Source organism: Eubalaena glacialis, chromosome 1 (genome assembly GCF_028564815.1).
Source record: "Eubalaena glacialis isolate mEubGla1 chromosome 1, mEubGla1.1.hap2.+ XY, whole genome shotgun sequence".
Lineage (NCBI taxonomy): Eukaryota > Metazoa > Chordata > Mammalia > Artiodactyla > Balaenidae > Eubalaena > Eubalaena glacialis.
This window is the reverse complement of record NC_083716.1, coordinates 89,453,045-89,466,917: the sequence shown is the minus strand read 5'-3', so window position 1 is coordinate 89,466,917 and position 13,873 is coordinate 89,453,045. Positions and strand designations below refer to the sequence as shown.

The 13,873-nt window shown below is 38.4% G+C and overlaps 1 protein-coding gene across 3 annotated transcripts in view; it reads left to right on the top strand.

The window, feature by feature from the left end:
- TSNAX (translin associated factor X) overlaps positions 1–13,873 on the top strand; it is a 47,569-nt gene that overhangs the window by 19,862 nt on the left and 13,834 nt on the right. Inside the window, exons 5-7 of one of the 3 annotated variants that reach the window (XR_009701858.1) lie at positions 5,418–5,545; positions 8,273–8,436; positions 9,349–9,422. Coding sequence is in view for 2 of the 3 variants with exons in the window: in XM_061198637.1 (XP_061054620.1) it covers positions 5,418–5,545; positions 9,349–9,726 (506 nt within the window). In the remaining variant the exon portion in view is untranslated. Of the gene's footprint in view, positions 1–5,417; positions 5,546–8,272; positions 8,437–9,348; positions 11,274–13,873 lie in introns of those variants that run through there. The other 2 variants (XM_061198637.1, XM_061198645.1) reach the window with 2 other exon arrangements.

The window sequence follows — 13,873 nt, the reverse complement described above, 5'->3', positions numbered from 1 at the left end:
TGATTCCATTTATATGAGGTACCCAGAGGAGTTGAATCCATAGAGACAAAGTAGAATGCTGGCTGTTAGAGGCTGAGGGGGAGGGAATGAGAAGTTATTTAATGGAAATAGAGATTCAGTTCTTTTGTTTTTTTTGTTTGTGTCTTTTGGGGCCACACGGCAGGGATCTAGTTCCCTAAACCCGGGCCCCCTGCATTGGGAGTGCAGAGTCTTAACCACTGGACCACCAGGGAAGTCCTGGAATTTTACATTATTTAAATGCAACTTTGACCTAAATGTCCATCGACAGATGAATGGGTAAAGAAGATGTGGCACATAAATACAATGGACTGTTACTCGGCCATTAAAAGAAATGAAATTGAGTTATTTGTAGTGAGGTGGATGGACCTAGAGTCTGTCATACAGAGTGAAGTAAGTCAGAAAAACAAATACCATATGCTAACGCATATATATGGAATCTAAAAAAAAAACTGGTACTGATGAACGTAGTGGCAGGGCAGGAGTAAAGATGTAGACATAGAGAATGGACTTGAGGACACGGGGAGAGGGAAGGGTAAGCTGGGACGAAGTGAGAGTGGCATGGACATATATACACTACCAAATGTAAAATAGCTAGTGGGAAGCAGCCGCATAGCACAGGGAGCTGATGCATAGCACAGGGAGATCAGCTCGGTGCTTTGTGACCACCTAGAGAGGTGGGATAGGGAGGGTGGGAGGGAGACGCAAGAGGGAGGGGATATGGGGATATATGTATGCATATGGCTGATTCACTTTGTAGTACAGCAGAAGCTAACATAGTATTGTGAAGCAATTATACTCTAATAAAGATGTATTTAAAATAAGTAAATAAATACAACTTTGATTAGTGCCACAAAGTAAAGGCACATGGTACTAGGAAAACATATAATAAGGGCTTGACTTAGAATGGGGTGGTGTCAGACAGTTTCTTCAAAGGTGCTGTTTGATGGAACGTGAAAGGATTAGTAGTAATTAATCAGGTGAAAGAGGGAGGAGGGCATGGAGGGAAGGCTGAGGGCCAGCAAACAAAACCGCTTGAAATTAGAGAAGGCGCAGTGTGGGTGTGGAATGAGAAAGGGAGAGCACAGAGAGTCAAGGAGAGGAGACAGGTGTGTGCTGTGTGCGCACTTAAGTTCCGTGAGCACTCTGCCTCCCCAGACATGCCGTTCCACTGTTTGACGTCAGGATTCTCCAGAGAAACGGAACCAACAGGAGTCATGGGGGGTGGGGGAGGGAGTGGGATAGGTAGGTAGTAATTTACTTTAAGGAATTGGCTCACATGATTTGGGGGCTAGCAAGTATGAAATTTGTAGAGCAGGCCAGCGGGCTGGAATTTCATGGAAGAGTTGATGTTGCAGTCTTGAGTCTGAAGTCTGCAGGCTGGAGCCTCAGGCAGGGTGTCTTTGTGGCAGTTTTCCCAACCAGTTGCTTGGCTGGGAAGCCTCATTCTTTGTTCTTAAGGCCTTCAGCTGATGGGATGAGTGTCTCCCCCCACCCCACCCCATTATGGAGGGTCATCTGCTTTACGCAGAGTCTGTTGATTTAAGTGTTAATCACACCTAGAAAATACTTTCACAGCCACATTTAGACAGGTGTTTGACAGAACAGCTGGGCACCATGGCTAGCCAAATGGACCATCACACATAGTGTTACCATGAGAGAATAGATGAGAGAGACGGGTTCAGTTTAAGTGATACCCTCACTTCTGACTGATTTCTTCTGCCTTGAACTACACACTGGAATTTGCACCTTGTCTGTCAAATCAGCTTGAGATTATAGGTGTACAGATGTGGCCATCCTCCATCTATGGGTACACTGGCTTATACCCATTAATCTTGATAATTAATGTTCACTAGATGAAATCATCGAGCCTCACCATGAAGCCCCGGGAAAGCTTGTGTGCACCACCTTCAACTGATAGAATCTTAGTTTTTATGCTCTCTCCCCCATCAATTACCACATGTATGACAAGAACCTTGATACTGGTATTTGATTCCAGCATTTAAAACACTACTGTTTTTGCTCAACATGGCCATGAAGTGTAAGCCAACTGTAGGAATTTGGGGGCAGGATTATGCCTAGAAATATTGAAGAAGTAGTGTTTTATATTAACTGTAGGAAAATTCACATTATAGAGTACGTACAAGCTTTGTACTGTTGTTAATTTAAAGGATATTTATATGGGTTTACATACCCATCTTTGAAATGTATAACTACGTGAGTTATAACTTGACCACAGCGTGAGTTGAGGCTGATGATGGTTGGTGGAGGGTGAAATTAGGCAGGTGTTTATAAACCATGTTAATGGTTTTGCTCTGTATTCTGAGAGCCATGGAAAGCTATTTAGGCTTTATGCGGGGGAGTGATGTGGTCATAGTTATTAAAAAGGCAAACAGTCTGTGGTGTGAGAATGGATAAGAAGAGGAAAAAAATGGATGGAAGGAAGGGCAGGAGGCTCCTAGAATTGGCAAAACAAAGAGGACTAGGCTTGGAAGGAAGATTGTGAATGCGTCGTTGGACATGTTGATTTTGAGGTCCCTCTGATGGGATTGTCAAATACGCATTTGGATACATGTGACTCGAAGCCAGAGATGTAAAGTTGAGGGATTGAAGCCAAGTACAGGTAAATTTGAGAGCCTAGGATTAATTGAGGCAGAGACTAAGAAGACATGGCCAGAGAGTTAGAAAAAAGGGGAACTAGGAGATGATGCCATCGAAGGAACCAAAGGGAAGCTTGTTTAAAGAAGGGAAAAAGTAGTCAAAATGCTGAACGCTGCTACGGTTAAGACTGAAACAATGTCCATTAGACTCATTAACGATGATAACTTTAAGTGAAAGCTGTTTTGGTGTAGAGATGCACTCAAGCTAGAAGGAAGTAGGCTGAGAAGTGTGAGATGAGCTTACTGAAATTTAACTGAAGGGGAGGAGAGAGTTGGGGCAGGAGTTGTGAGGAAGGTAGGGCCAGTGGATGGAAGGGGTCTGAGAGTGTCGATGGTGATAGCATCCAGTGGAGGACATCAGGTGGAAAACCTCGCACGTGGAAGGGAGAATCCACGTTAAGGTTCCTGCTGGGATTGCATCTTGATTCTGAGGCTAGGCTTGGTGGCTGGCCTCCGAAGACGGAGCACCTCGTCCATGGTGATAGGGGTGAAGGAGACGCAGTACCATTATTTATTTTCCTAAGTCCCTGTTGTATTCATCAGTGTCCTGCATGGTAATTTGAACAGGGAAAGTTTAATATAACGAATTAACTGTGTAGGGGACTGCCTTGTAAGAGGAAACATGAACTCTGAAGAGTGCAGGAGTATCAGACAGAGGAGGCATCCCCCACCCCGGGGCAGAGGCAGAGCACCCAAGGGAGGAACACATCTCGAGGAGTCCCCCCTCCCTCCCCCCCTGAAGTCGTGGGCCGTTGGATGGCTGAGATGTCGTGCTGATGGCATCCCTGGGAGGCTGTCCGTGGGGAGGTGCCGGGCCGTGAGACTCCTTGCCCAGGGAGGTGGCTCCCTGGGAGATGCTCTCTGGGTCACAGAGGGAATCTGCCCCCAGAGAGAGGCCTCGTGCTGCTGCCCACCTGGACCTGCTGGTTCCCCACGCTTAGAAGGCTGCCGAAGACGGGCACACCGGAACCCGGAGGAGAGCTTTCCCTCCTTTGCTGTCCTTCCAGGGCCCTCTACCAGCAAAGCTCACTAACGTGCCAGCTGGCAGAAGAGAAGCGTGTTAGGGTCCACCTCCATTATCTGCACTAATGGAGCTGAGGGACAGTAAGTTGACGAGTGGCACTTCTATCACTGATCTTTTAAGTGTGTTCAGTTTTTGTTGTTGTAGCGATTGTGGCGATGAATATCCTTGTCCATAAATCTTTCTGCATATCTTCGTCTTTAGCTCTCATTCATAAGCGCCAGTCACGTTAGAGCATATTTAGAGATGTGACGAGTGGTTCTTAAGTGTTGCTGTGTGCTTTTGTATGCCTGAAGTGCTTCTGGAAGGAAATGAGAAATGTAGATTGTCGTTAGGGAAGGGAACTGGGTTTTATGAACCTATTCATAAAACTAAAATTTTACAAAAATTTAATTGTAAACGTTAAGAGACGTTATTTATTTTGTTAAACTCAACTTTATTGTTTCATTTCTCAGCATGTTGTGGTTTATTAAACAAAGTGTCCTATCATGTCTTACTCTGTCAGCAGGAGACACCTATTTTCTAACCTTACTTTAGCATCATTTGCTGCTCAAAATGAGTCAGGGTATTTTCATTTAGTTGTTTCCTCTTATTGCTATAAAAACCAGGTCATGCATTTCTTTTTGTGTCTTTGACCCTAGTGTGGCATTTGTGACAATACCACAGTGGTCAGCCTTCTCAACACTGTTGCTGCCAGGCCTGATTTTTAGTGTCAGCTGCTGGGAGGCTCTGTGAGTGCAGGACTCTGTCAGGAGAAGCGTTAGAGAGAGAACTTGAGTACCGATGACCCTACCAAGTTCTGAGTTTTCTTTCCGAATTTGTTCCCCTCTTCCTGTTTTTACAATAACGCCTTTAAAAAGAAGACTGAGTTTCTTAACCTGACAGTAATGATAATCATTTTAAGAAATACTTTTTCCCTGTAAGTATCACCTTATAGATTAAGACATAATAAAGTAATGCTGAAAATTGTGACGATAGAATTTGGTTGTTTTAAAACACTTGAAAAAGTATTTATAGTACTATTTTCGACCTTTACCGAGATGTATTTTTAATTCAGTGAGGACTCTGTAGAATTTACATCTGGTACATCTGGTATTACTCATTAGCTTTTTTTTTTTTTAAACGTAAACTACTGAAGCAGAAAGGATTGATTTTGAAGTATGAGGAAAACAGTATTCTGAATTTTGACACTTTAGTCTGCATTATTTACTGTGCTTTTTACCTATTAAAATTTTAGGAAAGAGCCAAATGATCTTTAATTTTATGTCTCATTTGATTGAATCATTGTCTGTTTTGCTGCTGAAGGGAGCAAAAAATAATCTGTATAGTTTCTGTTAAAGCCTGTCAGAATTTTTGTAATAGCCCTTTCTTAAATTCTTTAAAAAATATTTCTCTGAAAATCTTTGCCATTTCTCTGTCGGAAAGAGTAGATTTTTAAGACAAATGGGCTCCTGAAGCACGAAGAAGAAATTGAACACCTTTGTACTTGAGCTGTCTCAAGTTCAACCACAGGAATGTTTGCGTGTTCAGTGTAGTCCCCACCGTCTATCCCCAGGTGGTCCCTTGTGTTCTAAGACCCGAATCTAGGGCTAATATTCATAGTAGGTACCCGTTAAGCTTCTGTTGAGCTAGGTGATGATTAGTTTGAAGTTCTTTATTATGACGTTCTTATTAATTCAGTGGTTGTTCCTTAGTAATTTTCTTGGTTGGTTTTTCAGGACTGCAGGAATATGTGGAGGCTGTGTCTTTTCAACACTTCATCAAAACACGATCACTTATCAGTATGGATGAAATTAATAAACAATTGATTTTTTCAACAGAAGACAATGGGAAGGAAAATAAGACTGTAAGAATTTAAAATCATATTTCACATTTATTACATAATTTATATAACAGTATAATGATTGTAGGCCACTTATTGGCTTATGATGCTAAGAATATTGAGATGGGAAAGTTCTTTCTAAAGTGTGATTTCATAGATTCCCAACTAGGGAAATGGTCTTTTTAAATATTTTAGTTAGTGGCTCAAACAACCGTGGGTATGTTGGGGGGAAACATTACTCTTTACATAAAGCATTATTGAGTAATTACGTAAGTCCACTTTTGGTTTTACTGTGTATTTTACCATGTGCCCTTTATAAGCACTATCTCATTTAATCCTTTTTTTAACCTTATGCGGTAAGAATTATTACCCTCATTTTTCAAAAAAGGCCTTTAGGGAGTTTATGTAACTTACCAAAACCTAGTCAACTAGTAAGCGTGACAGCTAACTCTGAAACCAGGTGTCTTGAATCCAGAGCCATGCGTGTCCTTGTCCACTCTGCCGGTGTTTGTCACCATGTGCCCCAGGGACCCCTGTGCCAGGTATCTACCTCAAAGGAGTGTTTTAAAGGATTTGATTTAAAGGTTTTAAATTAGGTAGTATACAGCACATCCACATAAGTGCTCAATAGTTAGTTGTCATTATCAGTGTCAATATCAAGTTGTTATTATATAGTGAGAGGTTAATTACTGAGTTCATAATGCTTTTATCTGAAATATTACATAGCTTCTCTAAATTAAGAAAAGAGAAACTTTGGCAGTTCAGCTTTTAAATAAATACTATTTTTTTCCCCTGGGTTTCAAGATACAGTATTCAGGCCATGAGGTAAAATTTTGAATATTTGGTAACGTCCTGAGATACCAGTACACATAACAATACAATTAAACAGTTTTTTTCCTTCCTTTATTTTTCGTCAGTTTTTCTTTCATTATTTTTAAAAAATCACTCAGAGTTAGGATAGGTAGGCAGAAAGTGGAAGAAGCTATGGAAATCATCTTTTCTTGAATGTTAATAAAACGTTAATTTTGAAAAGCGAGACTTAATTTGGCATGACAGATATAATAACTTACTTCAAGGAAACCATGTATTTTCTCAATTTTAAAAATCATGTGAAGTTTATTAAGGAGGAAATTCATCTTGAGAAGTAAAATTCCTTCATATCTTTTATTCGTTTAGTAAAGATTGAATTACAGAAAGAAGTAAGGTAAGCCTGTTTGACCCTGCTTCTTAAATATATCAGGCAAATTACCATGCCTTCCTTTCAAAGTTCTCTCTAATTCAGAATGGAAATATAAAGGCAAAAAGGTAAAGAGAAACTGAGAGTTAAAACACTATTCTGAGGATTTAGGTAGTAAATTATTGTAAGATTAGGGTGTCATAATATTCATATACATACAGTTCTCAAAATGTTAAGACCACATTCATAAATAATTTTTCCTTTTAGTGCTAAAGATTCTTCTTGGTGCTGAAAATTCTGGGAATTCAGTAGGGGAAGGTATTTTGCTCTGACATGCCTATTGAGAGTCGTGTCAAAACCATTTAATTTTTTTTAACTTTTTATTATGAAAAATTTCAAATACACAAAAAAGTGGAGAGAATAGTAGCACGTGAACATCCAGATACCCACTACCTGGATTCAGTACTTAACATTTTGCCATATTTGCTTGATCTAAGTGTTTTTTGCTAAACTACTTTAAGTTATGGATGTCACGATATTTTACCCCTAAATACTTCGGACCCATCTTGAAAAACTGCTTTTTAAGTAATTTTCTTTTCCCTAGTTTCTAATATGTGTTATCGGTAAAGCAGAATTTATTTCCTTGACAATTAGTTGAAATTTGTTCATTTTTTAACACACTTTTTCCTTCAAAATCAACTTCTTAGTTTATAATCAGGGAACTCCTGTCTGATGAGACAAACAAAGAACATTAATGTTTTCTTAAGCAAAACTTACTTTTATAAATGACTTCTGAAAATGCCGGCCGCCTCCCCACCTCCCTACCCTCACCACCCCACAGTCTGTCCTTTCCAAAAAGATGCCAGTTCTGTTAACAGTTACTGGAAACAACACATAGCAGGTCAGGATAATTGGGAAGCTGACTTTGGATACTTACCCAGTTCTACCATTAACTAGTTATGTTACCTACAGTGTTTCTTGGACCTCATTCTTATACTCTACATTGAGACGGTTGGAGCAGATGGTCTCTGAAGAGTCCAACAGTGTTAGGATTCATGTACTGGATACAAAGCAACCGGAGTCATCTTAATAAAACCTAAATTTGACTCTGTCATTTCCTTGCTTAATTCTCAGCGACTCTGTTACCTATAGGTAAAGTTCTAATTTCTTCATGTGACTTTGTCCCCTCGCTCTATCTTTCTAGACTCATCCTGTACTACTTCTTACTTTAAGTTTTACTCCAAAGAAATACCTCACTAGTTCCTCAGATGTACAGCTCGATTCTCACCTGCACGCCTTTGCAGTTCCCTCTGCCTAAAATGTCCTCCAATATAATTGCACCCCACCTAGCTAAGTCTCATACAGACTTTTAATAACAATTTAGACATTGCCTCTTTTAGACAGAATCCAATAGAGAGAGAAATGGGTGTGGAGAGAGGAGACTGACATGGTGATGGTGATAGCAGCTAACATTTATTGAGTATTTACTTTGTGTTGGGCATTATGCCAAGAACTTGGTAAATGTTATCCTTAAAATAAACCTCTGAGGTAGGTACTGTTATCCCATTTTACAGATGAGGAAACTGAGGTTTAGAGAGATGAAATAACTTGCCCAAGGGCATACACCTTATGAAGCAAGGTCCTGAAGAGGTGGGAGGAGATGGGTCAAGGTCATTTGGAAGAGTTAACCTCAAACAAGAGGAGGGACCACTCATCATCTGAGACTGGAGGATAGAAGGTAAAGATGGATGTGGACATAAATAAGCTTTTTTGTTTTTTTTTAGGGATAAGGTAATTGAGAGAGCTTGTGCCAGGTGGTCTGGCAGATAACCAGGCCAGTGAAAGTAGGCAAGATTGTTTACTGAGAGTGAAGAGGTTTGGGATTGAGTAAGGGCTGAGGAGGAGAGTGGTGAAGGTTTGGAGTAGTGTTTGAAGAGACTGGAGACAACCATCTAAGAAATAAGCAGAAGGACTGGTGAGTAACTTGTAGTGGTACAAACGCTACACAGTTGTGAGTGTGATCATTTTTTAGCCCAGTGGTACTCAGCCACTTGAATAAAGCACTATCAAGAGTAGATTTTTAATACTGATTTAGGGTTGTGTTTTTGCTGGGCAGGTGCAGTAGAAAAATAGGAGCCTAAAGGAACTGAGGCGGGTGTAGCGAGAGAGTAATAAATCCTGATGGTTAGTGCCGAGTGGGGATAGAAGAGAGGCCAGAAAGGGACTAAGTGATTGAGGAAAACATGACTGGATCCTAAACCTGGAGGGCTTTATGATTTGTCGTTTAAATAAGTAAGTCATTGTCTTGCAGTAAAGTCAGTAGGCCTTGTTTAAGAATGTTTTGATTTTATCTCTTATGTCAAGTGAAGTTGGAAATGGTTGATTTTATAATGATACAATATTAGATGTCAAAATTATCTTGAAATCATAAGTTCAACTCCCTACTGAGGGCATGAATTCGTCTTGTAATGTCTCGAATGGTCATTTAACAAAACGGATCATTTTATTTAGAGAAGATTAGTATGATTGACCTGCTGTTGATTTTGTTCCTTATATGTGATACATGCATAGTCACTCTTTTTCACAGTGTATTTTCTTTGTGTGTGTGTGTTCTTTTGTTGTTTGGTTTTTGTTGTTTTTTTTTTGCCAGCCCTCTTCTGATGCACAGGATAAGCAGTGCGGTACCTGGAGACTGAAAATCACGCCTGTTGATTACCTTCTGGGAGTGGCTGATTTAACTGGAGAGTTGATGCGAATGTGTATTAACAGTGTCGGGAATGGGGACATTGACACCCCCTTTGAAGTGAGCCAGTTTTTACGTCAGGTTTATGATGGGTTTTCATTCATTGGCAATACTGGACCTTATGAGGTTTCTAAGAAGCTGTATACCTTGAAACAAAGTCTGGCCAAAGTGGAGAATGCTTGTTATGCCTTGAAAGTCAGAGGTTCAGAAATTCCAAAACATATGCTGGCAGATGTCTTTTCAGTTAAAACAGAAATGATTGATCAAGAAGAGGGCATTTCTTAGAGTAACATTACTCAGTTTTCTTTCTCTTAAGAACTCCTAAGAGAGACCAATTTGTAAGACTGTTATTTAGTATATCATTTGACTTTATTGTGGCTTTAGAAATGTTTTTAGTTGTACTTGTTTTAAATTGTATACAGGCTGTACATAAAATTACCGCAACGAATCATTTCTTATATCTTACTCGTGAAAATTTGCATACAAATGTTTGCTTATATGCCTGTTTGACTTTTTGCTGGCTAAACCTCATCATTTATCTTTGTAAATGTGAACGTGCTTCAGAGTGCACTTTCTGCCATACCTGTTTTAATTTAGTGTGTGTGAATTTTGGAGTGGTAATATTTAGTGGAAGACATTTATAGTTTAAGTTGGTGATTTTTTAAAAATACATATTTAGTTAGACATCTGGACTTGAGCTTCCTGTTTAAATTTCTTGATAATATTGTGCCAAGCCTCCAAAATAGGCTTAATCCATAGACCAAGAATTTAAAATCACATTACCAGTATACTTTATGAGGTATTGTAGTGAGAATTCATGTTATATTCTGGCTAATTTTAGGTCATTTTGAATCCATATGAAACAGCCTTCCAGAAAAATTGACAGGTACCCAGATGTTAGTTTCTACATTTAATTTTTGTCCTTTATCACAGAAAGTCTGATAGAGAATTGGCACTAACATTGTAATATTTTCACTGATGTTTGAGTTGAATTATATACTTGCACATACAACTGAAAAGGTAGTGATTATTTAGCAGTTTTTGTTGTTGTTGTTATTATATTTCATTAGGCATGTTTGGAGGCTTTCCTGTTCTAACGTCTATCAGAAATTACATCTGAATAATTATAATGAAGTTTTGAAAATTCTGAAATATTAAGTTAATCCAAATCTTTATAGTTGTCCAGTTGTGTTAATGCATAGTATGAAAAGTTGCCAAAGAAGATTTATCACGTACAATTCAGCAATAAGGCAGTTGTCAACACAGTTGGGAATAGCAAGTAGTGTCACTAGTAGTAGAAGTAGTCTCACTAGTAATATTTAGAATTGGAATTTGCCTACTGAAATTAGTTATTTTAGGAATATTAGGAATTAGTTATATTAGGAATTTGCCTACTGAAAATAGTTATACCATTCACTGTGGTGTGAAACTGACTTGAGCATGGCACTGTTGGCTGACAACTAGACATTTCCATTTGGTTTTGTGAGTTTTGAGAATCTAGATACTGGATTTTATTTTTGGAAAGATTAGCAGCTCTGTTTGCAAGGGCTTCTTCTTGGCAAGGGTAATTTTCCAAAAATGATCACCTAAAGGAAAATAAAACATATACATGCCTAATAGGTTTGTTTGTTTGTTTTGGTGGTAGTAAGTTTTTTCGGTTTCCCTACTCGAAGATATACAGCTGAAATATAGTTTTATTACATATTTTTGTTTCCTCTGCCACTTGAAGTTAAATTTATAATGTTAAAAGGAAAGTAATAATGGATTGATGAATGTCTTACAGATGTTTAAAACTGAACTCTTTGAATAAAATATTAAAATACAAAAGTTAAGCTTATTTTTCGATCAATTGAGAAATACTTAATCAAACTGTTACAGACTTTTTAGCCTAACCGGGAAACTTGATATAGACTCGCTTAATGTGGAGATTTATGATTTCTTAAAATGGGTCCAGAAGTATGGAGAGTTTCAGGAAAGGCATCTTTTCACATCTCATTGACCTAGACTGGGTAACTTTCCAATCCCTCAAAACCAGCTGACGGAAAGGAGGATGAGATCACCTTGATAGATCAAGGTGCCCTTTATCTGAGAGAAGAACGAACACAAGAAACCGAATTAAGGTGTTGCCATCTTAGGGGAAGGGGAAATGGCCTTTAGGTCCGCAGTCAGCAGTATCTGCTACAGGAGGATTGGTGCCCGGCCTATTGATACGTTTCTACGTTGCATGTTATACTAATACAGTGGGTGTTAGACCAGGATGGTAGAGGATCTCTAAATATATCCTGAATGTCTCAGTTTTAAAATGGTTGCTCTGATATCATCACCTGTGGTGATGTTTTTCATCTTTATTATAAAAAGAAACTGGTTCTAGGTAACATGGCAAGTTCCTGAGAAATTCTAAAATAAAATTGGGTTATTTCCTTCATAAGTAATTGCTGCATATATGAAATCAGTGTTTTTTCCACCATACACATTGCAGAGCCCTAGGGCTTTTTGAAGGTGCTCAAAGAAAGGTGTTATTTAAATGAAGGATTGGTGGAATGGATTTAAAAACTTAATCCAAACTCTTTGCTGTCTGCAAAAGGCTCACTTTAGATTCAGAGACACAAATAGATTAAAAGAATGAGAAAAGACATTCCATGCAAACAGTAACCAAGAGAGCTAAACAAATAGACATCAAGACCTTCTTTTTCTTTTGGCTAGAGATGAAAGAACAACGTGTAATGGTAAAAGGCTCAATCCATTGAGAAATGCATAGCAATTACAAATATATGTATATTGATATATAAAACAACAGAGCCCCAAAATACATGAAGCAAATTCTGAGATAACTGAAGGGAGAAATAGACAATTCAATAGTAATAGTTGGATAATTTAATACCAGACTTCCTATAATGGATGGAAGAACAAGACAGATCAGCAAGGAAATAGAGGACTTGAACAACACTACCAACCAATTAGACCTAGCACCCATATACAGAAAACTCATCCCAACAAGAGAAGATATATTTTTCTCAAGTGTGTGTGGAACATTATCGACACAATGTCAGGCCACAGAACAAGTCTCAATGCAATTAAAAAGACTGAAATTATACAAAGTTATGTTCTCAGACCACAATGGAATGAAGCTAGAAATTAATACTAGAAGTAAATTGGGAAGATAAATGAAGCAACATACCCCTAAATAAACAGTGGGTCAAAGATGAAATCACAGGGAAATTAGAAAGTATTTTGAGAAGAATGAAAAAGACACAGTATACAACTTATGGTGTTCAGCCAAAGCAGTGCTCAGAGGGAACTTTATAGCTTTAAATCCCTGCATTTAAAAAGAATGGTATCAAATCAATAACCTAAACTTTTGTCTTAAGAAACTAGAAAAAGAATAGCAAACCAAACCACAAAGCAAGCAGAAGAAAGGAAATAAAGATTAGAGCAGATATAAATGAAACAATAGAAAAACAATAGAGAATATCAGACAGTGGAGAATATCAGTTGGGTCTTTGAAAAGATGAACAAGATTAACAAAACCTTTGGCTAAACTGACCAGGGAAAAGATGACTCAGATTACTGAGATCAGGAGTTAAAGAGACATTACCACTAACCTTACAGAAACAAAGTTTATAAGGGAACACTATGAACAATTGTATTCTAAAATTACATAACCTAGATAAATGGACAAGTTCCTAGGAACTCACAAAACTGACTCAGGAGGACACTGAAAATCTAAATAGAACTGTAGCAAAGAGGTAAAGTTACTAATAAAACTCCCAGTGAAGAAAAGCCCAGGACCAAATGGCTTCACTGTTAAATTCTACCAAACATATAAAGATTAACACCAGTCCTGAAGTTCTTTCCAAAAATGTAGGGAACAGTTTCTAACTCATTTTATGAGGCCAGTATCATTGTCATACCAAAGCCAGACAGAACTACAGACCAGTGTCCTTCATGAATATAGATGCAAAAATCCTCAACAATATACTACGAAACCAAATTCAGTCACAAATAAAAAATGATTGTACACCATGACCAACACCATGGAATTTCATCTCAGGAATGCAAGGTTGGTTCAACATGAAAATCAAATGTAATACACCATATTAATAGCATGAAGAGGAAAAAACATGGTTTATCTCAATAGAAACAGAAAAGTCACTTGACAAAATCCAACAACGTTTCATGACAAACACTCAAACTCAGAGTAGAAACGAAATTTCTCATCCTGGTAAAGGGCATTCGAAAAGCACACAACATTGTACTTAATGGTGAAAGAACGGAAAGCTTTCCCTCTAAGATCAGGAACAAGACAAGGATATCCAACGTTGTACTGGAGGTTCTAGCTAAGGGAATTAAGCAAGAAAAAGAAACAGAGGGCCTCCAGATTGGAAAGAAAGACGTAAAACTGTCTCTATGTGGAGATAACATGATCTTATAT